At 39.2% G+C, this 23,305-nt stretch overlaps 2 protein-coding genes across 5 annotated transcripts in view; one reads left to right on the top strand and one right to left on the bottom strand.

Moving 5' to 3' along the window:
- Nucleotides 1–19: 19 nt before the first annotated feature.
- Nucleotides 20–12,549, bottom strand: LOC118416822 (PX domain-containing protein kinase-like protein). 2 transcript variants are annotated; one of them, XM_035822083.1, is made up of 19 exons: nucleotides 12,218–12,549; nucleotides 10,730–10,774; nucleotides 9,942–9,992; nucleotides 8,727–8,774; nucleotides 7,965–8,157; nucleotides 7,331–7,408; nucleotides 6,946–7,019; nucleotides 6,765–6,839; nucleotides 6,378–6,482; nucleotides 6,017–6,121; nucleotides 5,520–5,681; nucleotides 4,315–4,432; nucleotides 3,806–3,881; nucleotides 3,414–3,462; nucleotides 2,979–3,056; nucleotides 2,394–2,480; nucleotides 1,920–1,989; nucleotides 1,513–1,578; nucleotides 20–706 (listed from the first exon to the last, which is right to left on the bottom strand). In XM_035822083.1, the coding sequence occupies exons 1-19, from the start codon at nucleotides 12,317–12,319 to the stop codon at nucleotides 681–683; spliced, it is 1,608 nt and encodes a 535-aa protein (XP_035677976.1). In that variant the 5' UTR covers nucleotides 12,320–12,549; the 3' UTR covers nucleotides 20–680. The 2 variants fall into 2 exon arrangements, with proteins under 2 accessions (XP_035677976.1, XP_035677977.1); XM_035822084.1 differs by lacking the exon at nucleotides 10,730–10,774 and having other exon boundaries at nucleotides 21–706; nucleotides 12,218–12,548.
- A 191-nt stretch (nucleotides 12,550–12,740) lies between these two features.
- The window catches only part of LOC118416823 (N-acylglucosamine 2-epimerase-like), a 28,180-nt gene continuing 17,615 nt past the window's right edge, over nucleotides 12,741–23,305 (top strand). Inside the window, exons 1-7 of one of the 3 annotated variants that reach the window (XM_035822086.1) lie at nucleotides 12,741–13,024; nucleotides 13,722–13,832; nucleotides 14,851–14,926; nucleotides 15,274–15,349; nucleotides 15,483–15,652; nucleotides 16,159–16,383; nucleotides 16,626–16,707. In XM_035822086.1, coding sequence (XP_035677979.1) covers nucleotides 13,729–13,832; nucleotides 14,851–14,926; nucleotides 15,274–15,349; nucleotides 15,483–15,652; nucleotides 16,159–16,383; nucleotides 16,626–16,707 — 733 coding nt within the window. In that variant the 5' untranslated portion in view covers nucleotides 12,741–13,024; nucleotides 13,722–13,728. Of the gene's footprint in view, nucleotides 13,121–13,716; nucleotides 13,833–14,850; nucleotides 14,927–15,273; nucleotides 15,350–15,482; nucleotides 15,653–16,158; nucleotides 16,384–16,625; nucleotides 16,708–23,305 lie in introns of all 3 variants that reach the window. The other 2 variants (XM_035822088.1, XM_035822085.1) reach the window with 2 other exon arrangements.

Genomic DNA, 23,305 nt, shown 5'->3' with positions numbered 1-23,305 from the left:
CTGGAGCAGCTGTGGACAGTAACAGGGAACACCGGTCACAGAAAGCAATGATTTGCATAGCTGAATGTGCTTTGTTCTGATATTGGCAAGATTTTGCCAGACCAGACAAATTACACTAATAAACTAAAAAGAAAAAAAAGAATGTCAGCAACGGGAAAACTCTTCATGATTAAAACAAAATCTAGTCTCAGATGTTTCTACAATATCACTGATCACGATATCCAGACAAACACTTAACATACAGTATGCCACACATCAACACAACACAGCACAACAACAACACACAGTCATACAACAGGCACAGGCAACAACTCCAGTATTAGCAGTGCATGCAGCATATAATAAGCCCTTTCACAGAGGTTAGGACACATGTGCAGCAACATGAATTCTGGGTAATCTATCAATTTGAAAGCTAAAGGCCCTGAAAAAGAAAACAATCATTGTCTCAACCATTGTTTCAATCTGCATAACAACGTCCAGACGTGTGTGGTTTTTCGAGGCCTTTGCCTCTGACATCTGACATACCCGGTATTGCCTAGAATACTGTCGCTTCACAGTGAAAGGGCTATATATATATATATATATATGCAGACAGGTAAGCAGGTAAGTGTTAGTCACAGACACGAGTGAGATCTGACAGTGATCAAACCTACAGGAGATCCAGGATCCTCCTGTGATCCTCATGCTTTCTGATCATGATCTGCAGCTGGGGGATTAAACATTAAGTAATTACACGTTTGGCTCATCACTGCAATCAGGCAAGTTACATCCATGAAGATTGGTTGCATACATATGGGAGGGGGCATGCATTGTTGTAGTCAAATAATTATATAATGCAATCAGTAAGGTGACAGTGATGTGTAAGTACATGTATATCATAATACCAAGCTCTGTGTACAGGAAAGATGCAGTGACATCCATGTTTCAAAGACTCCATGCACTGCAGATTTTTGATAGCAGACGTTTTTAGCTGGTCTTATGCTTTGTTAGCAACTACACTGTCACATAGCGCCAAACACATAGCATGAACGTTTACTACAAATTATCTGCATTGTATGTAAAGACAGTAGGATAGCGGACTTTGTTCTCATAAATGTGCCATACTATACCTGACAAGGAAAGACTGTTGAATCATTCTGCATTGTATATCAACTACAGACTTCCCTAGAGTTTCCTGGTCTGAACTAGATATGTGTAATATATTTTCACTTCTTTGTATAATGTTAAGACAGTTCTACAGAGAGTAGAAGTTCTAGTAGAAGTAGTAGTAGCAGTAGCAGTACTAGTAGCAATAGTAGTGGTAGCAGTTATAGTAGCAGACACTGGAAGCATATGTAGTAGAAGTATTTGCAGTTACTGTAGATAGTAGAAGTAGTAGAGAGTAGAAGAACATCTAGGTCTAGTAGTAGTTACAGTTCTACAGATTACTCTAGGCTTTGCAAACTTGGGTTGCTAAATAACATTCCTGTGGAGAAAACAACAGAGCAAACATCACAGCTGTACCAGACGTACCTGGTGCAGGTGGAGGGACAGGTGAGGGTGCACCTGAAGATGTGGGACTAGTGGTGCTGGAACCAACTATAGGGGAAAAACGCAAAGCTCAGCACATGTGTGAGATAGCTGGAGTAGGTGGCAATCCAGGTGAGGATGTATAGCATCATACATGTACAGATGACATACATGTGCTACAAACATCTGTTCAGATACACAAAAATAACGATTCCATACTTAATATAGCATGAAGATTTAAGAATACCAGTATGCTGTATGGTAGTTCACAAAGCAACAGGTTTTTCTTATTTACCTGCCAAGTACAGGTCACCAAAGACAAAACATTGTATATAAACTATCACACTCATAGGCCTTATCTAATACAGCAGTTTGGCTTCTTCTGGGTAATGGTAAAGATTTATCCTTACCCCCATTAGTAGCTGGCAGGTGGTTGGTGTTGTGGTCCTCCTCCTGGCCTGTAGGCTGCTGGGACAGACGCTGGGGGAGGGAAAGGAAAGGATCATTAATTTTACTCATTACAAGGACTAGACAACTGAGAAACAATTGAATTGGCATTTCATTATTTGTAAAAATTACATGCAAGAGCTCTCATTGACTCCAAGTCACATGGTCTTCTGCAACATCATGGTAACAGGGTTTCAGCAAGGATTCTACAGTTGACAGAACTGGTGATATATCATTTGCCAGAAAGCAATCAAAGGAACAGAAAGAACAGAGCTTAAGTACAATGGAAAACAGGATAAAAGAAGTGAAGTTGATGCACAAAATTACAGACCATTATTCTAAGACTACATGTAACTTTCCATGCACTGGAAGCTCAACTGCCGTTGTCTTAATGTTTAGTTTTCATTGCAAAAGAAGTAGAGACCAACACAACCAACCTTCCTTGCAGATTTTTTCCTTTTCTTCTTCTCTTCATCAGACATGTGGTGAGCCTTGGCCTTTGATTGTCTTCTTACCTGGTTAAACTGGGACAGAAACATTTTGGACAAGAAGTCAAAGGTCTTATACCTTCAGGCTATATTTCTGGTTTCTGGGAACTTCCTGTTTTATTCATTATTGTGAATTTCTCCGATTTTGTTTGATGCAGTTTTACCAATGGCTTCCTTACGTTAAGACATGCATAAGCCATGCATATAGCAGGAAATTGAAGATAACTTATTCTTGGATCTTTCAGGAACCTTTAATCTAATTTCCTTTTGGTGTCCCCAATTACCTAACATTAGAAACTAGCTACTCCACTGCATTGGTAAGTATGGACAAACAAGCAAACAAACAAACAGACATGTCGAAAACAAACTTTTGTACACAGAGGTAATTACGAACCGTACAATTGTGCAAAACATGATCCATAATGCAGTATCTCAACACATAAAAGTCTCTTACATCCAAACAATTTTGGTCACACAAGTCAAATTGATGGTATAGACCTGTTCTCTCACACAGTCAGCTATGCAGGTACTCACCACTCCCTGGTCAACTTTTAATCTTTTCTCTGTTGCCTCCTTTGCCAACTTCAGGGCTTCTTTTAGCTTACTGGGAATCTAAGTATTAGGAATACAAAAGGCAGGTAATGACATTGTATAGCGAACAAAATAAGACTAACATATCCAAGTTTTGATTACTGAAAGAAGATCAACACTGATCCATGATATGATTAAAATCAGCTTTTCTACAGGTATATTGTAGATATTGAAGATATTGGATATTGGAAAAGATGAAGCAGTTAGTGATTCACTTTTATCCCTCACATTACTCTTGGATACTTAGACACTTTATTCACTTCATTAGCTGTCACACAATAGTAAGTAGCTACGGGCAGTTTTCCTGGGGTAAATAAAAAACAAATCTAACAGCCTCTACCCAGTGTAGACGGAAGTTGTGGTTGATTCAGTACATACCTTCAACTGAGGTTTATCTGGTAGAACCACAGGTACATTGCTGAACAGTCTGGAATAAGAATGGAACATAAGTTCCCTCAGGTAAACAGCACAGACAAGATCCCAATTGTAAGACACTATGTTTCACAACAAGCAACATATTCTTCAAACATTTTCATCAAGTTATTTATGAAATGCTTTGGGTTGAAGCACTCGCATTCAGTTTAAATGCATCAAGGGTACAATATCCACAGGTGCCCTTAAAAGAATCCTGCCATATGGATAAAATGATATCTTAAGCACAATAGAGAGCACAATAATTCACCAAATAACACAGTAGAAGGAAGCCTATGGACAATACATTAAAAAAAAAGACTTCTCAGGAAATGTGGTGGGGAGAAATCTGTACTTACGGACTGGCCAGTAAGTCTGCTACAGAAGGTACTGACTTGACAGCGTCCACAGTGAGGATGGACTCCAGGAACGTTCCTGAAATATCAACAAGTCAGTCTGCTTAATAGGCTGGTAAATACTTTGTACTGAAGTGCCAATCCTGATACAGGGTTCTAGCTAGTGTATTTTAGCGTAAGGGGCCATCACACTATAATTTGCAACCACCACACTTTAAGGACCAATACACTAATTTTTCAACAAGTGTAATTACGGTACATTCCTAGTATTCACTTGATAATGCATTAACATATGGTCTAAAGAATTCTGTAACCCCCATGGCTACCCATTTAGCCTACATTTTTAAAATCTCCTCACCATGGAAGGGCCAAGATCCCCATCCATGACAACGCCTGATAGGTAGCTTTGCTACCACGCTATTACCATCAAGCTCAAATAAATCCTGGCTAGAAACTTGAAGAGTTATAAGAAATGCATGAAACAGAAAGCTGCCCAGTTTCTCCACACTTACTGAGCTCTCCAGGACAGTCCAGAGGCAGCATCTCCAGCGTTGCTGTCTGCAGCTGGTCTCCAAACGCCATCTCGTACACAAGGTGGCCAAAACTGTACACATCTACCTGCTCCATGGTCTACAACACAGCATTAACAATACTCAGTATCATGCCTGTATGACAGGACAGATCAGTACATGCACAAAGGTAAAGTACTGTACATACTGAAATGTCTGCAGTGTTTTTTCCAGTGTTTGCAAACTCTTCACACAACAAATGTACTTTGTAATTCTACTGTACTAAAAGAATTATTTCAACTGCAAATTTCAAACAGAGCAAAACTAGAGTCCTTTTCCCTCCTGTCGTGAATAAAACTAAAAAAAGTAAATGCATCTACAGTATGTTTTTGTACCTACAGTAATATACACAGTTAACAGCTATGTCCGGACATGTCCTATGATCAGCAGTTCAATCAATAATTTTTCTTTATCACATTTTCTGGAGCAAATTAAAAGGACAGCTTACAAGAACCACTTGTTAATGACATCTAATTCCATATGATATGTATGTAGTACAGTCAAACTTGTTCTGAGCAACCATTCAAGGGACTGAGCAAAAAATTGTTGCTGAGGACAGTTGGTTGCTCCTGACAAGTTGGTTAGTTGGCCCCCTCAAAAAAACATGATAAAATGATTACGTTTGCATGATATACACCTTAGATTCCAAGGAAGATATCTACAAGTCATAGCCAATGTACCTGTACTTTCCTGAGCGGTGTCAGGAAGTATCTATAGAGGGAGGCAGACCCAGCACACTGTTCTACAGGTCTAACATACCTGTACTTTCCTGAGCTGTGTCAGGAAGTATCGGTAGTAGGGAGGCAGTGTACCTGTACTTTCCTGAGTTGTGTCAGGAAGTATCTGTAGTAGGGATGCAGTGTACCTGTACTTTCCTGAGTTGTGTCAGGAAGTATCTGTAGTAGGGATGCAGTGTACCTGTACTTTCCTGAGTTGTGTCAGGAAGTATCTGTAGTAGGGATGCAGTGTACCTGTACTTTCCTGAGTTGTGTCAGGAAGTATCTGTAGTAAGGAGGCAGTAATAGTGTACCTGTACTTTTCTGAGCTGAGTCAGGAAGTATCTGTAGTAGGGAGGCAGTACTAGTGTACCTGTACTTTCCTGAGCTGTGTCAGGAAGTATCTGTAGTAGGGAGGCAGTACTAGTGTACCTGTACTTTCCTGAGCTGTGTCAGGAAGTATCTGTAGTAGGGAGGCAGACCCAGCACACTGTTCTCCAGGTCCAACAGTCGACAGCAGTTCTCTTCCAACATCACATTCCCCGCATGGAGCTGTCCGTAGAACCATCCTTTGTCGTGTAGGAACTTTAAGGCCTACAAAAAACAACAACATCGTGTCTCTGACAAAAACTCTCTTTTCACACCAATGGACCAACAGCCACAAAGCCCATGTCACACAGCAGAAATGTTGATCCAAATTTGACAGTAATATGCCTAGTGTTCTCTCAATCATCACAGGATTTTTAGAGATTGGTCACAAAGCCTTGTTAAATATGATAAGGTTCATTTTTAGGCAAAAAAAATGAGCAAGACCCTCTGTTGATTTTGAAAATCAGGCTGCCAAAACATCATATATTCTAGCCATGAATGCATTCTGCCACGCTACACCTGTACTGACTGTATCAAGATGAAACGCTAACTCAGCTCACCTCTAGTACTTGTCTTCCACAGGTTCTTATTGCAGGGAGCGGGAGGGGGGCGTACATCTTTGGCTTGCAGTACTTCTTCAGAAAATGCACTTTATTTGGTTTTGTCTGTAAAAAGATTTCATTAAAAAAATTAATACATGATTGAAATTATCACTAGAGTGTACAGAGTGTATACAATATCATATGGACTGCAGAACACACATAAATCTAGAATTTCATTTTTCTGCAAAGATGCCTAAGTCTTATGTAAGTCTGAAGTACTAGTATACCACTCAAAGCTTCTACAAATGTATTAGCAAAATCTGTTTCGAAATTTATGTACAAGAAAATGTAATAAAATGACACGGAGTAGAAATCTTACTTTACAGATGGCGTCCCTGAGTGTTCCTGGTTGGTAGAAGTTGCGGATGGCGAGGCCTCCGCTCTCCATGGATGTAGCAAACACGACGGGGTAGATAAACGGGTGCTACAGGGATAGAAGTAGTCATGGATGAGTAGTATACATGGAGCCTGGAATGTATATCTCTTGTGGAGGCTTTAAGATTACAGGTCACTATTAAACCAAAACATCTCTCTCAGAGTTAGCATTTGGCAAGTAAGCTTGCCTAAATTCTTAGAGATTTAAGAAGACTTGATACACATTCTTTGAGAGAGAAGTTTGTCATATACATGTACATCCACTTGAGTGAGAAAAGTTTGATACAGATTTATTTGACAAGGAAAGGAAAACAACAGTATATACACTTACCTGTATTGTTGGGAGTAATTTCATGATTGGCACAAGGTCTTTGTCATCTATTGTCTTGTCTGGACCAAAGTCAGTCTGAGGAGGGAAAGAGACATATCAATACTGCCTTGCAACCTTGCAAAATACATTGTAGTGCAGAACTGCAGCAAAAAAGTGACACAAAAATTGTGATTGAACTCACCCAAGATAAGACTAGTTTCTCCTTTGGCTGGTCTTTTGGTTTGATGAGAAAGTAGCTTTTTCTAAATCTCCAGCCTTCAGAAAAATACAAGAAAAAAGATTAACATTTAAAGGTGATTTTGAGCCAATTATGCACACAACAGTGTTAATCTTCCACTATTTGTGAGGGAGAAGACAGCTGCTATATACAGTATTTACATGTTCAATGCATCAAAGAAATTCCCTTATCTCTTCTCAATACATGCAGTGAAGAGTGGACCAGGGCTTTAATGTCCCATTCTAAGGACTGTAATTCTTTCCAGTCACCTTCCAATGATATAATGAGGATCCAAGTTTGATTGCTCAATAATTGCTGCCTACTGGAAAGGAGGCCTAAGAAAACTTACCGACATCTCGTAGTGGTTCTATGACTTCCCAGTGAGGCTCTGATCTGAAGAACATGGACACGTGCTGGAGAGCAGCTTCTGTACGGAGATAATAAATCATGTTGAAGAAAGCAAATCCCAAGAAAACACACTACCACAAACGGACAAAGACTTTCAAACAGCTTTAATTGATTGGTATTTTAGTTTGATACATTAATGTACAGTAGGTGTATGTACGTCTGTACTAAGTACCTTGTGTGTTCATACTCTCGGGGTGGTTGCTAGGATGCAGCATTGTGTGCATGTGTGCATGTGTGTGTGTGTGTGTGTGTGTGTGTGTGTGTATCTGTGTGTGTGTGTGTATCTGTGTGTGTGTGTGTGTGTCTGTGTGTGTATATGTATGTGTGTGTGTGTCTGTGTGTGTATATGTATGTGTGCGTGTGTGTGTGTATCTGTGTGTGTGTATGTATCTGTGTGTGTGTGTGTGTGTGTCTGTGTGTGTATATGTATGTGTGTGTGTGTGTGTCTGTACTTACCTTGTGTGTTCATACTCTCGGGGTAGTTGGTAGGATCCAGGAACTTGTGTGTTTGTGTGTGTGTCTGTTGTTAGTACCTTGTGTGTGTATGTATGTGTGTGTGTGCGCATGTGTATTACCTTGTGTGTTCATACTCTCAGGGTAGTTTGTAGGATCCAGGAACTTCCTGACGATGAGAGACAGAGAGAGGAGCTGATGGGAGGTGATGTTGTTCAGGAACAACTGCAGCCCCTGCTGTCTCTCAGCGATGAACTCTCGCTCCATGTTTCCAAATATCTTCTTAGGAGGCAAGTTCAGGTCCACACCTCCTATCTGAGGAGAAAAAACAAACAATAGTCCTTTTTTGCATATTGATTCATAGTTAGGATATAAAACTGCCCTCAAAGACTCCAGTATCACTGATGAAAAACAATGGATGTCTGAAATGTCTGTTTCCAAAATCATATCCAGTTGCTTTAGTAACTGATTATTGGTGCAACATCATAGTCCTGTTCATTCCATGGCAAAAAAATTCAACAAAATTATGGAAATATACCCCTTTTCCTATTATTTTCCTATTCCTATTTACAAAAACACCCCTGCAGTTGCAAAATGGGGTTGCTAGGGGGTGCTTAATGTCTAAAGCTATCTGCCACCAAAGAATTAGGGCCATAGCATGTCCTGGACAAAATATACAAAAACCTGATGTTCTACTGCAGTAATAAAGAAAAGTCGCCAGGCCGCTAAAAACTGACCCGAAGCTTGTTTTCTACATGCAAACATGACAACTACTTAAGTTATGCTGACCAAAAATATATCTGGAAACACAAACACACAGAGACACAGACAGACTGACATGTAAAGAAATTGTACTTCCTTTTTCAGGGAGGCAATCAACTCACCTGCAAAGCTGTGTTCAAGGCAGCAAAATCACTATATCTTCTGTTAATCTGTCAATAAAAAGGAAACTACCTTAGCCATGTTTATGTGTCATCGATAATTGGATATGATATGTATTACATGTATCTCTTAAACTTTTGTACTGTATCAGGTACTTCATCTTCAAAAAATACAGACAGCAATGCTCTGCTTTATTTTGCATATTGTTAACATTGATACCAGAAGAAGATACGCTAGCTTACAAAAATATTCATTGTAAGTTCAGTCAACATTCCACAACATTACATGACAGCCACTCAATTATGATTGAAATGTAATTATGGCAATTACATTTCATGACATCAAGGTGTTCAGCCCTCTTGATTAAACATAAAACTAAAAATGACAACATTTGTATAGACATTTCTTGCATGGTCTCAAGTTTTGTTCAATGCATGGCATTGGGGCATAGTAATACTAATAGTAACAAAGGTCTAGTCTGAACCTTAGGCCATGCAAACAGCTTCAGACTTTTGTCAACACAAACTTTGACACTTGGTAGCAAGGCCCCACCCCTTCAGCACACGTGCACTGGGACACAAAACTTTCAGCTGGGTTGGTGGAAACAGCAGTGCAGTACAATCAGCAGATAAAAGCGGTCTAATGTTGTTGACGGGTGGAAAAATCTGTTAAACCAAGGAACAATTTTCTCTGAGTGGTTGTGTAAACTGTCGCCAAACTTTCTGATCAATTTGACTTCAACAAGGATACTTACACACATAGCCACACATAGCCAATCAGTTTGCTTTATATTGGGCTATACAAGAACGTATTTCTGGAGTACCAAACTGTTGAAATTCTATGGCTTTCTGCCGAGGAGCATAACCACATTCAGAAAAGGTTAGACTGATTTGTTCCTTTTTATATTAGGCTTGACCGCCTTTTATGCTGCCAACCTGAACCACTCATTCAATTTCCACCAGCCTCTTTTCAGCTCAGGGCTGTACATGTGGATGTCAAAGATTTATATTTCCATTCTTAAAGTTCAATTATCACAGTTAAATAAATGGCCTTGTGCAATGTTCCCTGCTGTACTATCTTCAACACATACATGTACCTCACTCAAGTGCACAGCTTTCATTGCAAGGCTGTGTTACTGCGTGTCTGGTACCAAATAAGGGCAAAACAAGCTCAACAACACGATGATATAGAGAGAGGTGTCAAGTAAAACTGCTGACCTGCCAGCTGTTTTCTGCTAGGGGTCCTCGCTGCACTCTCACCACATAGTCCTGCAGTGGGAAAAAACACAGATGTAGTTGACTAAAAGAAATTAAATTGTAGAATATTATTAGATTTTCACAGTATTACAGCAGCAGTTATGAATCATCTCTTAGAATATTGATGTCTGGGCACACGTAGGGAGTATTTGATTATCCACTCCATATCTTTAGAATGCTTCACAATCAATTTTGGATGAGATTATTCTGTTTTTGCATTTTTCAACTTTTACAACTTGATTTCTGAAGATCTAGAGTGTCAATTGGGCATGCTTGCCAAAACAAAAAGGGTATAGAAAAAGAGTTTTGAGAGTGTCTCCTGAAAATTTGGGCTGCCAATCCTCTACACTGCAGCAGCGATGGGACTTATTGAGACCTTCCTAACCGATATACAGTAGTCATCTTTTTCTGACTTGTCCTCAGCTGACTACATTTTTGTAAAACAAGGGAGGGGCTTATAATAGGACAGGGTTGCCTCCAGCCAAGTTACAAAGGTATCCGCTGAGGGAACCAAAAATATCAGAACTTAGGCTTAGCCCTAAGGTGGACAAACAGCACTTGTCTATAGTTCTACCCCTTTTTGTTGTGGCAAAGGACCAGTGAATTTGTTAGCCTGGCATTTATCCCAATTATAGCTGTCAAGTCTCTCTCATCCCTTCTGTTATTTATGAAAGACTTGGCACCTACAATAGGTATGGATACCAGGCTGTGATTTTGTGTGAAGGAAACGTGAACCTGTCCATAAGCACCTGATGGTCCAACCCCAGGAAGTCTAGAACCCTGACTACATTCACCTGCAGAGTAGAGAGGACACAAACACAACTCAGGAGAGTGCGGGTGGATCTGGGGAACACATGCAATCTGTAGTATAGGCTGACATACCAGGAACTGTTCAGCAACAGCTTAAGATCATAGACGGCCTTTTAGAGGCTATCAAATATTGACAATAATTTTGTAGAAGTGAAAAATAGATGTTGCTAATTTTCGTACCTTTGTGATTGTAAGACAGTGTGTAATTTGTGGCTTTTGTGTTCTCTTTTTCAGGGAATGCTAACGGTAGTGATACAACTATAGACAATCGTGTCACACGTACCATTAGGTACTGTAAACAAGAACAAGAACCTGAAGTCCGCTATTACAGTGTAGATTATGAAAGCAAATGACTGTTCCAGTGAGGTAACTTGATACACCGTTTTTAAGGTTAATGCAGAAAACAATAAACCATGAGCCAACCATTTGAAGAGACTGTGATAATAAACTAGGTTAAAACTTTCTAGGGTTTGATACCATCAAATTGAATATCTTTTTTTCCATGTAAGAATCCCTCTTGAGTCTTGACTCCTCCTTGAAAATTTGCTGACCCTTTTTCACTGCTCTAAGGAATGTCACACACTTCTAATGATAGCATCACATGCAACGTAATATCCACCCTCCTCTCCTCTCAGCTCACTGGAATCTAGATTAGTTTATAACCCATATTTACAAAACATTTTTATAAGCCATCAATGCTGCCACTTTGCAGCGAGGCAACAATTTGCTTTTTGGAAGAAGTGGCGATATTTGTATGTCTACGTAAATGTAGTTAAGGAAGAAGATATACTGATAGCTAGCAGGGTTCGAAATACACATACTTAACTTGCAATTTGCATGTAATTTTTGAGATTTGCACGTAAAAATACTCTGCAACATCTTGTACATATATTATGTAACCTCTAATAAATTAGGTCTAACCTTTCACCTGAGGATATAAAGTGTCAAACACTATATCATTGTATGTTTATAGCTTATTTCTTCAAAAGCACTTTGAAAGTAGTTTGTCATTTCTTTTCTTTCCTTACCCTTAAGTACAAAGTGTTGTCATTTAGGTTAAGTTAAGCCGGGAATACTCAGTGTTTATTCCATGTCACGCATGTTTGTCAAACGAGCATGCCAGCGCTCACGCAGGACTTGGCCGCTTGCTGAACCCTATTAAAGCAGATGTTGTGGACTAGTTGTACAGCTTTCTTCTGCTGCCTTACCTCCTTTACACTACGTTACTTTGGATTAAACTTAGCAATTTACCACAGTACATCTGCTTGGAGAGTTACCTGTTGCACGCAGTTAACGTTTGTTGACATGCGACAGCACTGGCAGGTCGGACAAAAATCATCCACGTTCACACCACCAAAACATTCCTTACTCCGTTCGTACGAATTTCTGTACAGTGAAATTTGGCAGAAAGAATCTATAACACATACCGTATGTCCCTGCACGTTCTGGGCGGCCTCGATGGTACAGGAGAGGCGAGAGGTGTCGTCTAAGGTAACCTTCTGCGCCTTCTTCTTCTCGAAGAGCGCCATCTTGGATCACCTGTCGCGCTATAGGGGGAGGGGCGAGACTCTCGCGTGACTTCAGAAGACAGCGCCCACTTCGGAACAAACGTGAACGTTATAGTATCGGTGTCAAGTGCTTGTCAGTTATGATATGACGGTCAATCGTCCAAAAAACTGGAGGAGGAAATAGCTGAGCATCCGTCTCCTCGCGCGGATGCTACGCAATCTGCCTGTCATGTGACTGTGCGCGCGTACTTCTTCTTGAAAACATTGCAGAAGAGACACGTAGCGGATTAATTCCAAATTGCAAGAAACATATCTGGTACTTGCCAGCGATAGCGCCATACGCAAACCATTGCACAAACACAGCACAAAACGGTATCGGACTTGCGCCTTGCTTTAAGGACAAAGATCAACATCACAAAACGATGATAAAATGTCAAAGTTGTTAACTCCAGCCAATCAACGGTATGCAAGCCTCGATGACAAGGAAAGGGGGCGTGGCATTCCTAACCCGGAAGTAAACACTAAACAGGCATGCCTCGTGGGTATCAGCTGATTGAAAAGGTCGGTGTATATACTAGTATTTGCGCAGCAGGGATCAATTGTGCCCCGTGGCAGATTCTGTTTGCGTAACGTTTGGCATACACACATCCGGAGGTTTGTGTGTGTTCGCGATTGTTTCTGCATCTATCTTCATCAGAATCAACCAACATTTGCGACTCCCTTTGTGTAAGTTGATGGAGTAGTACTTGGTTTTCATTCCTTATCGTAAAGTAAGCGTGCAAAGTCACTGAGCCGGTTTCCCCTGTGCCGCTAAAACCACCTGTGAGTTGTCATTGATCTATAGTATAGTATAGATGTCACATGACGGAGTGCTTGTTTTGTTGTACAATCAAAGTTCAACACAGTGATCTATTAAAGTATTAGAAGGTACAAAATAGAAAGTTGTATACGAGAGGAAAGTTTCTTCAATCTATATCAAGGAGTTTGGTTATATATCTTTCAGCATCGCATGATTACCTTTCTTCATTTTTAATATTCATTTATGGATATTGAGGCTGGTCCTTGACCTTTGATAAGGAAACAAGGAAGCAGAACGGAAACAGTGGGATTTCCATTTAGCAACATGTCTAAAGTTTTCCCCACAGGCTAATCACTTAAACATTTATTCGTTTCACTATCCATTCATTTACTCATTCAAATTCAGGTTTCAATTCAAACCCCCATGATTTAGTAATTGATTGACGTATAAAATGTTAATGAACCAAATGATCTGACAATAAAAAAATTCATTCTTTTCGAATCACATTTGATTTGAGTCCAGCTGCAATGTGTTGCTCTGTAAAGTTATGTTCACAACAATACCATACCTGATTACCAAGGTGATGTCCACTCAAGAGCCAACCCATTGACTGTTTCAGTTCAGCATTACGATGAGTGTGAAGTCCAGACTTTCAGAGTTTCTGGAGAAATGCGAGCGTGAGCGGGACAGGGCGGTGGACTTCTGGCTACAACACTCACATGACACAGAGCACGGGTAGGACATGTCATATTTGTACAGAAAGTCAATAGATAGATATCAACTCTGTTTGCTCAAAAATAAACAACATGCAATCGTTTACTTTGATTTATCTTCAGGGTTTAAGTCAGCTGGGAATTCATGTACTGTCACCCTTAGTCTTATTGACAGAAAGATCCTACAAAGAACCTTTTATTTTCTTTCATCATGTACAATAACAACCAAGGCTAAACAGACATTGGGAGTGATCAAACGCAACTTGTGGGCATGCCCAGCCAGGGTAAAATCACTTGCATACACATCACTGGTAAGACCTAACCTTGAATATGCTGCAACAGTATGGGATCCGTATACAAAGAAAGACAAAGATAAACTTGAAAGGGTACAGAACCAAGCTGCCAGATTCTGTACAAACAACTATAACAGGGATGCTAGTGTTACCAAAATGAAAACAGATCTGCAGTGGACATCACTTGAAGACAGAAGGAAAAGGTCTAGACTTTGCATGATGTACAAAATGACCAATAAACTGGTGGAAGTATCTAATACCAGCTCAAAAACGAACAAGAAACAGCCATGACTTCAAATACAAGAGTTACCAACCTAGGATTGATGTGTTCAAAAATTCGTATTTTCCCAGAACTATCGTAGAGTGGAACTTGTTATCACCAAGCACAGTAGGGGCATCTTCTCTGGATAGTTTTAAAGAACGCTTGCAGATAGACGTGCAAAAGTTAGGTGTGACGGATCGTCCAGTATAATATAACCAGCTGCTGCTGCACCGCGTGCCTGCGAAGCTGGTGTGTTACGCCGAAGGGCGGTTATACCGGCTATATAGATACAGATACAGATACAGATACAAGTTTTCATCATTTTGTTGAAACATTGACATTTCCGTATAACAGCAATGTCTGCCATCACGGGTGCTGGCAAGAGTGCACTAAACATATGGTTGTAAAGTTCAGAGTGATGTATCTGAAGTAATAATCTTCAGGGAAAGCCAAGTGATGTGTGTGGATGTTCTCTCTTTCCTCAGTGGTTTCTATGTTTGCCTGGACAGAGATGGGAAAATTTATGACGACACCAAATACTGCTGGCTACAAGGCAGACAGGTGAGAACACGTATATCACCCATTTTATTGATTATCTCATTAATACTGTGTAGTGATAGGTGATTGGTGAGATTTTAAGAGAACAGCAAAAGGTTCTAAGATAAATTTGGCTGGTCGATTACCAGAGAAGGAAAACTCTGATACACACAGCTAGTCTCTGAATGCTGTAAAAATTGAGAATTGGTATTAGGTAGGGCATCCAACCATAAAAACCCTGCTGCAAACTCAAGAACTAGGTGAGATGTCAAATAGCAGAGGCACCTAGTGGTCTGCAATCAAGCCACTGATTTTATGTAAGGTAGGAAAAGGTTCACAGGTGTTTGTCCAACAGTATTGTACCATTCCAGGTGTGGATGTACTGCAGGCTATACAACGAGGTTGAGAAGTATCACAGACAAGATGTGTTACAAGCCGCTATAGCAGGTGAGTCCCTCCATCTCCACCCCCCCCACCCCCATCATAGAAGTCACCCGTCCACATGTCATATTACACCATTAGGTTCTGGATCGTCAGACTTGGAAAAAAGGGGTGATGATGCAGTATGTTGTCCCTCCAGGAGGGGAGTTCCTGATGAAGCATGTGAAGGACCCTGCCACCATGAAGTGCAGTTTTGCAGTGACTCGTGACGGCAGGACTGTCAAGGTGCAGCGGCAGCCGTTCTCCGAGGTTTTCTACTTCTTGGGCTTGTCAGAACTCCACAGAGCAACAGGGGAAGCAAAATACAGGGTAAAGCACCATTAAATGCTTTGTGTCTATTTCTAATGTAGATTTTACACTGGCTGATAATCATCACTAAGAACTTTCTTTTTTATAAAGAGTTTATACGTATAACATTATATGCAATATTTGCGTGCTGGGGCTACATTCTGTGTCACCAGTGTTCACCTGTGTCAATTACTGTCAATTTCATCTAAATAAAGCATACTTATAACTTATGGTTAACGCTAGTTCACCTTTATCCATTGGGTAACCTATATCCGTTGCTTTTAAAAACAGGGTATTTGGGGATATCACGTTGGCGAACGTTAGTTTCAAATCGCAATATTTTCAGGATATTGCAGTTTAAAACTACCACCCTTCGACTTGATGTGCCTACATACCCTGTTTTTAAAAAGCAATGGATATAGGTTACCCAATGGATAAAGGTGAACTAGCATTATATTTATTCTTACAAAATTCTGTGTTGTTGTTGTAACGGTTGTTTTCTATGTTAACTCACCTGTATGAAAAAGGAAGAGGCCTTGAAGATGATGGACCAACTTGTACACTGGATGACCGTTGATGATACGGGCCTGGGACGACCCAAGTGGCCTGGCGCCCCGGATACCGACAACATGGCGGTACCCATGATGCTCATGTGCATGATGGACCAGCTGGAGTTGATGGACCCTGCACTGTCGGACAAGTATGCTGGGCTAGCGGAACGGTGTGTTCAACAACTGCTCCTGCACATACAGGTGATAATTGATTAGTCCCAAAAGGCTAGCTTAGCAGGCTGAAGGTTAACATATATTAAGTAGAAGTAGATTTAGATAAAATGTCATTTTCCTTAAGTACCGGTATACAATTATGTATACTACTGCTTTACTTTGTTTGCAATTAGCCCATGGGCATGAACTTGAAATAAAGATTATTATTATTATTATCTTGCATGAGTAGGTGTGGAATTCAGAATGTTAGAAATGTGATTTTGTTACAGAGGGATGGTACTGTGATCTTGGAGCAGGTGAGCCCTGATGGACAGGAGCTCCCAGGGTGTCTGGGGCGACTGCAGAACCCAGGTGATGTTTAGTCATTGAAATGGGTGGTTCGTATACGAGCAATCGCTGTTGTTGTTTATATCCGGGGTATTCAATGGATGGTGCCTAACTAGTCCGTGTAATGCAAACTCTGCTATCCGGAGCTGGTAGGCTCCTCCCAGCGGGCACGGCAAGGGCCTAAGAAGCGCGAGTAAATCAGGCTAGTGCCTACCAGGACGTCAGTAAATTTGTTTAAAAATTGATATTCCAAATTGTCAGATTAGATTAATATGTAAGTCACTCTTTTCCCAAACACCTGCTTTTTGCCTACCACCGCATCACCGTGACATCATCGTGATCGCTCATACAATGTATGTGTGTGTTGGGGATTGGAGGGAGTACAAAATGGAAGTGCGAGTTTGTTGAAGGAAGATTGATGCAGGAAAAAACTGACAGAAAAATTGCAAGACAAAATAAACTAGAAAGGCCGACATTTGCTTGAGAGCAAATACAGCATATTTCAGCCATCTCCCTCCCCATGCAACAATAGACCATTTCAAAATCACCCATTTGAAAAATCACTTTTACTAATGACGGTTTAACCCAAAATGAATCTTACAAAATTCCCCCGTTCAAGAATGGACTCCAGTGCACCCTATGTGAATTTGCACAATAGACCAGTCCAGAAATACTCCCACTGAAACCTTGGCCTTTTGAATAAGAAACCAAATCCAAAATTGAATTTAGCAAAAAAAGGTCCCAGTGCATGAAAAGGTATAATAGACCAGTCTAAAAACACTTCCACTAAAAATTGAATTTTGAATCATCACCCGTCCAAACTGAATTTGAAAAAAATCCCCCTTCCGTGTGCAAAAAATGGACTCTTCCATATAAAGCAGAGCAGTCCAAAAATACATCCGCTAAAATAGGACTTTGACATAATCACTGAAGTCCCAAAAATGGATTTTAAAAAAAGCCAATGGATTTTTAAAAAAAGCCCCCCTCCATGTAAGAATGGACTCTTCCAGCACACCCATTTAAAATTGCAAATTAGACCAGTCCAAAAATAACCCTACTGAAAGACTTTGACAAACTAGAAGTCACCAAAGTCCAAAATATGAATTTAAAAAAATCCCCCCTCCGTGCGAGAATAGACTCTTCCAGCACACCTTCTGTAAAACTGCAAAATAGACCTGTCCAAAAATACACCCACTGAAAGACTTCACCAGTCCTAGGATGAATTTAAAAAAAAATGAACCCCTCCGTGTAAGAATGGACTTTTCCAGATAACCCCGGGCTCGCTGATTGGCTGTCACCCCCCCCCCCCCCCCACTTTAGGATATAGATTCAGGCTAAGTGATTGGTCACCTATCTAATTAGATTAAATACCTTAAGGTCATTGACCCCTCTGGCTATTGGAAAATGACAAAAAAAATTCCCAAATATATCATTTTGACGAAGTCTATGACAAAAATTATACATGTGTCATTTGAATAAATATCTAGTGCACCATTTTACCAAAATTTAGGTCATTTGGTTTTAAAACCAGAACACAAGAGCCAAAAGTGTACTTTTTGGTCATAAAATGGCCAAATAATCACAAAATTAAGCATTTTGTTGTACTGTATACCTCAACTGTTAATGAATACATGTGCGCTTATGTCTAGGGCGATCCTATACTAAGTTTCAGGTCATCCGGTTCTAAAACCAAGGTACAGGAGCCAAAAGTGTCCTTTTTTGGTCAAAAAATGACCAAAAAATCGCAAAAATAAGCATTTCGTTATACTGTACACCAAAAGTGGTATTGAATTTATATGGGGGAATTATCAAGGCACATATGTGCCAAATTTCAGCTCATTCGGTTATAATACCAGGGTACAGGGGGCCCAATTATACAGTTTTGGTCTTAAGATGACCAAAAAACCTTAATAAAATCATTTTAAAGGCAGATATGAAAAAAATGAAAAAAATGTCTGAGGGTATCAGTCCACTCTACCCTTGTGCCAAATTTCAAGTCAATCGGTTCAGGAACAACGGAGATACCGTGTTCCGAAGATTTGACAGGAGAAAGAAAGAAAGAAAGAAGAAACATTACGAATACTAGAAAGGCCGACATTTGCTTAGGAGCAAATACAGCATATTGCAATCCATCTTCATCCTTGAAAAAATCCCAAAATTCAACAACTTGAAGTAATGTTTGCTCAAAGGGAAAAGGAAGTACTGTGGGCACTTGTCCTACACACCTTCATGCCGAATTTTAGGTCATTTGGTTTCAATATAAGGGCATAGGAGCCAAAAATATACATTTTTTAGTTAAAAATGGCTAAAAATCCCAAAATAACTCATTTCATAAGTGCTCTATGAAGAAAGTGTTGTTGGGGCCCTGTTGTCATATGTCCAATTTACCTTTGTACCAAATTTCAGGTCATTTGGTTTACATACAAGGGCATAGAAGCCAAAAATATACATTTTTAGTCAAAAATGACTGAAAACCCCCAAATAACTAATTTCTGAAGTGATCTATGAAGAAAGTGTCAATGGGGTCCTGTGAGCATATGCTCAATGCACCTCTGTACCAAATTTCAGGTCATTTGGTTTCTATCCAAGGGCATAGGAGCAATAAATATACATTTTTAGTCAAAAATGGCCAAAAAACCTAAAATAACTTATTTTTGGAGTAAACAATGAAAAAAGCGTTGATGGGGTTCTGTGGTCATATGTGAAACGCACCTATGTACCAACTTTCAGGTCATTTGGTTTCTATACAAGGGCATAGGAGCAAAAAATATACATTTTTAGTCAAAAATGGCCAAAAACCCTAAAGTAACTCATTTTTGGAGTAAACAATGAAAAAAGCATTGATGGGGTTCTGTGGTCATATGTCAAATGCACCTATGTCCCAACTTTCAGGTCATTTAGTTTTAATACAAGGGCATAGGAGCCAAAAATAGACATTGTTAGTCAAAAATGGCCAAAAACCTAAAATAACTCATTTTTGAAGTAATCTACGAAGAAAGTTTTGATGGTTTTCTATGCTCATATGTCCAATGCACCTCTGTACCAAATTTCATGTCATTAGCTTGTAATACCAGGGCACAGGGACCCAAAATATACATATTTTGTCTAAAAATGACCAAAAACCCTAAATATCATAAATTCTAAGGCCTCTATCAAAAAAGTGAAAAAAACGTCTGGGGGTATTTGCTATCTCTACCTCCATGCCAAATTTCAGCTCATTTGGCCAAAAAATGAAAAAGTAGAAGGGATTTGAAGATTTGACAGGAGAAGAGACAAAGGAAAAACTAGAAAGGCCGACATTTGCTTAGGAGCAAATACAGCATATTGCAATCCATCTTCATCCTTGAAAAAATCCCCAAATTCAACAATTTGAAGTAATGTTTGCTCAATGAGAAAATGAAGTTCTGTGGGCACTTGTCCTACACACCTTCATGCCGAATTTTAGGTCATTTGGTTTCTATATAAGGGCATAGGAGCCAAAAATATACATTTTTTAGTTAAAAATGGCTAAAAATCCCAAAATAACTCATTTTATAAGTGCTCTATGAAGAAATTGTTGATGGGGTCCTGTTGCCATATGTCCAATTTACGTTTCTACCAAATTTCAGGTGATTTGGTTTACATACAAGGGCATAGAAGCCAAAAATATACATTTTTTAGTCAAAAATGACTGAAAACCCTAAAATAACTCATTTTTTAAGTCATCTATAAAGAAAGTGTCAATGGGGTCCTGTGAGCATATGTTCAATGCACCTCTGTACCAAATTTCAGGTCATTAGGTTTTCATACAAGGGTATAGGAGCCAAAAATATACATTTTTTGTCAAAAATGGCCAAAAACCCTTAAATAACTCATTTTTGGCGTAAACAATGAATTAAGCGTTGATGGGGTTCTGTGGTCATATGTCAAACGCACCTATGTACCAAGTTTCAGGTCATTTGGTTTTAATACAAGGGCATAGGAGCCATGAATATACATTTTTAGTCAAAAATGGCCAAAACCCCTAAAATAACTAATTTTTGAAGTGATCTATGAAGAAGGTGTTAATGGTTTTCTGTGCTCATATGTCCAATGCACCTCTGTACCAAATTTCAGGTCGTTAGCTTGTAATACCAGGGCACAGGGGCCCAAAATATACATATTTTGTCTAAAAATGACCAAAAACCCTAAATATCAAAATTTCTAAGGCCTCTATCAAAAAAGTGAAAAAAACGCCTGGGGGTATTTGCTATCCCTACCTCCATGCCAAATTTCAGCTCATTTGCCCCAAAAGTGAAAAAGTTGAATCGCGACTTGAAGATTTTGACAGGAGGAGAAGAAACAAAGGAAAAGCAATATATTGCAATCCCATACTATGTATGGATTGCAATATAACTAGAAAGGCCGACATTTGCTTAGGAGCAAATACAGCATATTGCAATCCATCTTCATCCTTCAAAAAATCCCCAAATTCAACAATTTGAAGTAATGTCTGCTCAAAGGGAAAATGAAGTACTGTGGGCACTTGCCCTACACACCTTCATGTCGAGTTTTAGGTCATTTGGTTCCAATACAAGGGCATATATGCCAAAAATATACATTTTTAGACAAAAATGGCTAAAAATCCCAAAATAGCTCATTTTATAAGTGCTCTATGAAGAAAATGTTGATGGGGTCCTGTTGTCCTATGTTCAATGCACCTCTGTACCAAATTTCAAGCCATTTGGTTTACATACAAGGGTATAGGGGCTAAAAATATACATTTTTAGTCAAAAATGACTGAAAACCCCAAATTAACTAATTTTTCAAGTGATCTATGAAGAAAGTGTCGATGAGGTCCTGTGAACATATGTTCAATGCACCTCTGTACCAAATTTCAGGTCATTTGGTTTCTATACAAGGGCATAGGAGCAAAAAATATACATTTTTAGTCAAAAATGGCCAAAAACCCTAAAATAACTCATTTTTGGAGTATTTAATGAATAAAGCGTTGATGGGGTTCTGTGGTCATATGTCAAACGCACCTATGTACCAAATTTCAGGTCATTTGGTTTTAATACAAGGGCATAGGAGGCAAAAATATACATTTTTAGTCAAAAATGGCCAAAAACCCTAAAATAACTCATTTTTGAAGTGATCTATGAACAAAGTGTTGATGGTTTTCTGTACTCATATGTCCAATGCACCTCTGTACCAAATTTCAGGTCATTAGCTTGTAATACCAGGGCACAGGGGCCCAAAATATACATATTTTGTCTAAAAATGACCAAAAACCCTAAATATCATAAATTCTAAGGCCTCTATCAAGAAAGTGAAAAAAACGTCTGGGGGTATTTGCCACCTCTATGCCCATGCCAAATTTCAGGTCATTTGGTCGAAAAATAAAAAAAGTTATTACCATTTGAAGATTTGACAGGAGAGACAAAGAAAAAACAATATATTGCAATCCCATACTATGTATGGATTGCAATATAACTAGAAAGGCCGACATTTGCTTAGGAGCAAATACAGCATATTGCAATCCATCTTCATCCTTGAAAAAATCCCCAAACACCTTCATGCCGAATTTTAGGTCATTTGGTTTCAATATAAGGGCATAGGAGCCAAAAATATACATTTTTTAGTTGAAAATTGCTAAAAATCCCAAAATAACTCATTTTATAAGTGTTCTATGAAGAAAGTGTTGATGGGGTCCTGTTGTCATATGTCCAATTTACCTTTCTACCAAATTTCAGGTCATTTGGTTTACATACAAGGGCATAGTAGCCAAAAATATACATTTTTAGTCAAAAATGGCTGAAAACCCCAAAATAACTAATTTTTGAAGTCATCTATGAAGAAAGTGTCAATGGGGTCCTGTGAGCATATGTTCAATGCACCTCTGTACCAAATTTCAGGTCATTTGGTTTCTATACAAGGGCATAGGAGCAAAAAATATGCATTTTTAGTCAAAAATGGCCAAAAACCCTAAAATAACTCATTTTTGGAGTAAACAATGAATATAGCGTTGATGGGGTTCTGTGGTCATGTGTCAAACGCACCTCTGTACCAAATTTCAGGTCATTTGGTTTTAATACAAGGGCATAGGAGCCAAAAATATACATTTTTCGTAATAAATGGCCAAAAACCCTAAAATAACTAATTTTTGAAGTGATCTATGAATAAAGTGTTGATGGTTTTCTGTGTTCATATGTTCAATGCACCTCTGTACCAAATTTCAGGTCATTAGCTTGTAATACCAGGGCACAGGGGCCCAAAATATACATATTTTGTCTAAAAATGACCAAAAACCCTAAATATCATAAATTCTAAGGCCTCTATCAAAAAAGTGAAAAAAACACCTGGGGGTATTTGATATCCCTACCCCCTTGCCAAATTTCAGCTCATTTGGCCCAAAAATGAAAAAGTTAAAGGGGTCTGAAGATTTGACAGGAGAAGAAACTCAGCAAAAACAATATATTGCAATCCCATACTATGTATGGATTGCAATATAACAATATATTGCAATCCCATACTACGTATGGATTGCAATATAACTAGACAGGCCGACATTTGCTTAGGAGCAAATACAGCATATTGCAATCCATCTTCATCTGCTCAGACACCACCTTCATGACGAATTTTAGGTCATTTGGTTTCAATA

Source organism: Branchiostoma floridae, chromosome 5 (genome assembly GCF_000003815.2).
Source record: "Branchiostoma floridae strain S238N-H82 chromosome 5, Bfl_VNyyK, whole genome shotgun sequence".
In the NCBI taxonomy this organism is placed as follows: Eukaryota; Metazoa; Chordata; class Leptocardii; order Amphioxiformes; family Branchiostomatidae; genus Branchiostoma; species Branchiostoma floridae.
Note: the sequence above shows the minus strand (reverse complement) of the source record. Positions and strands in the feature narration are given on the sequence as shown.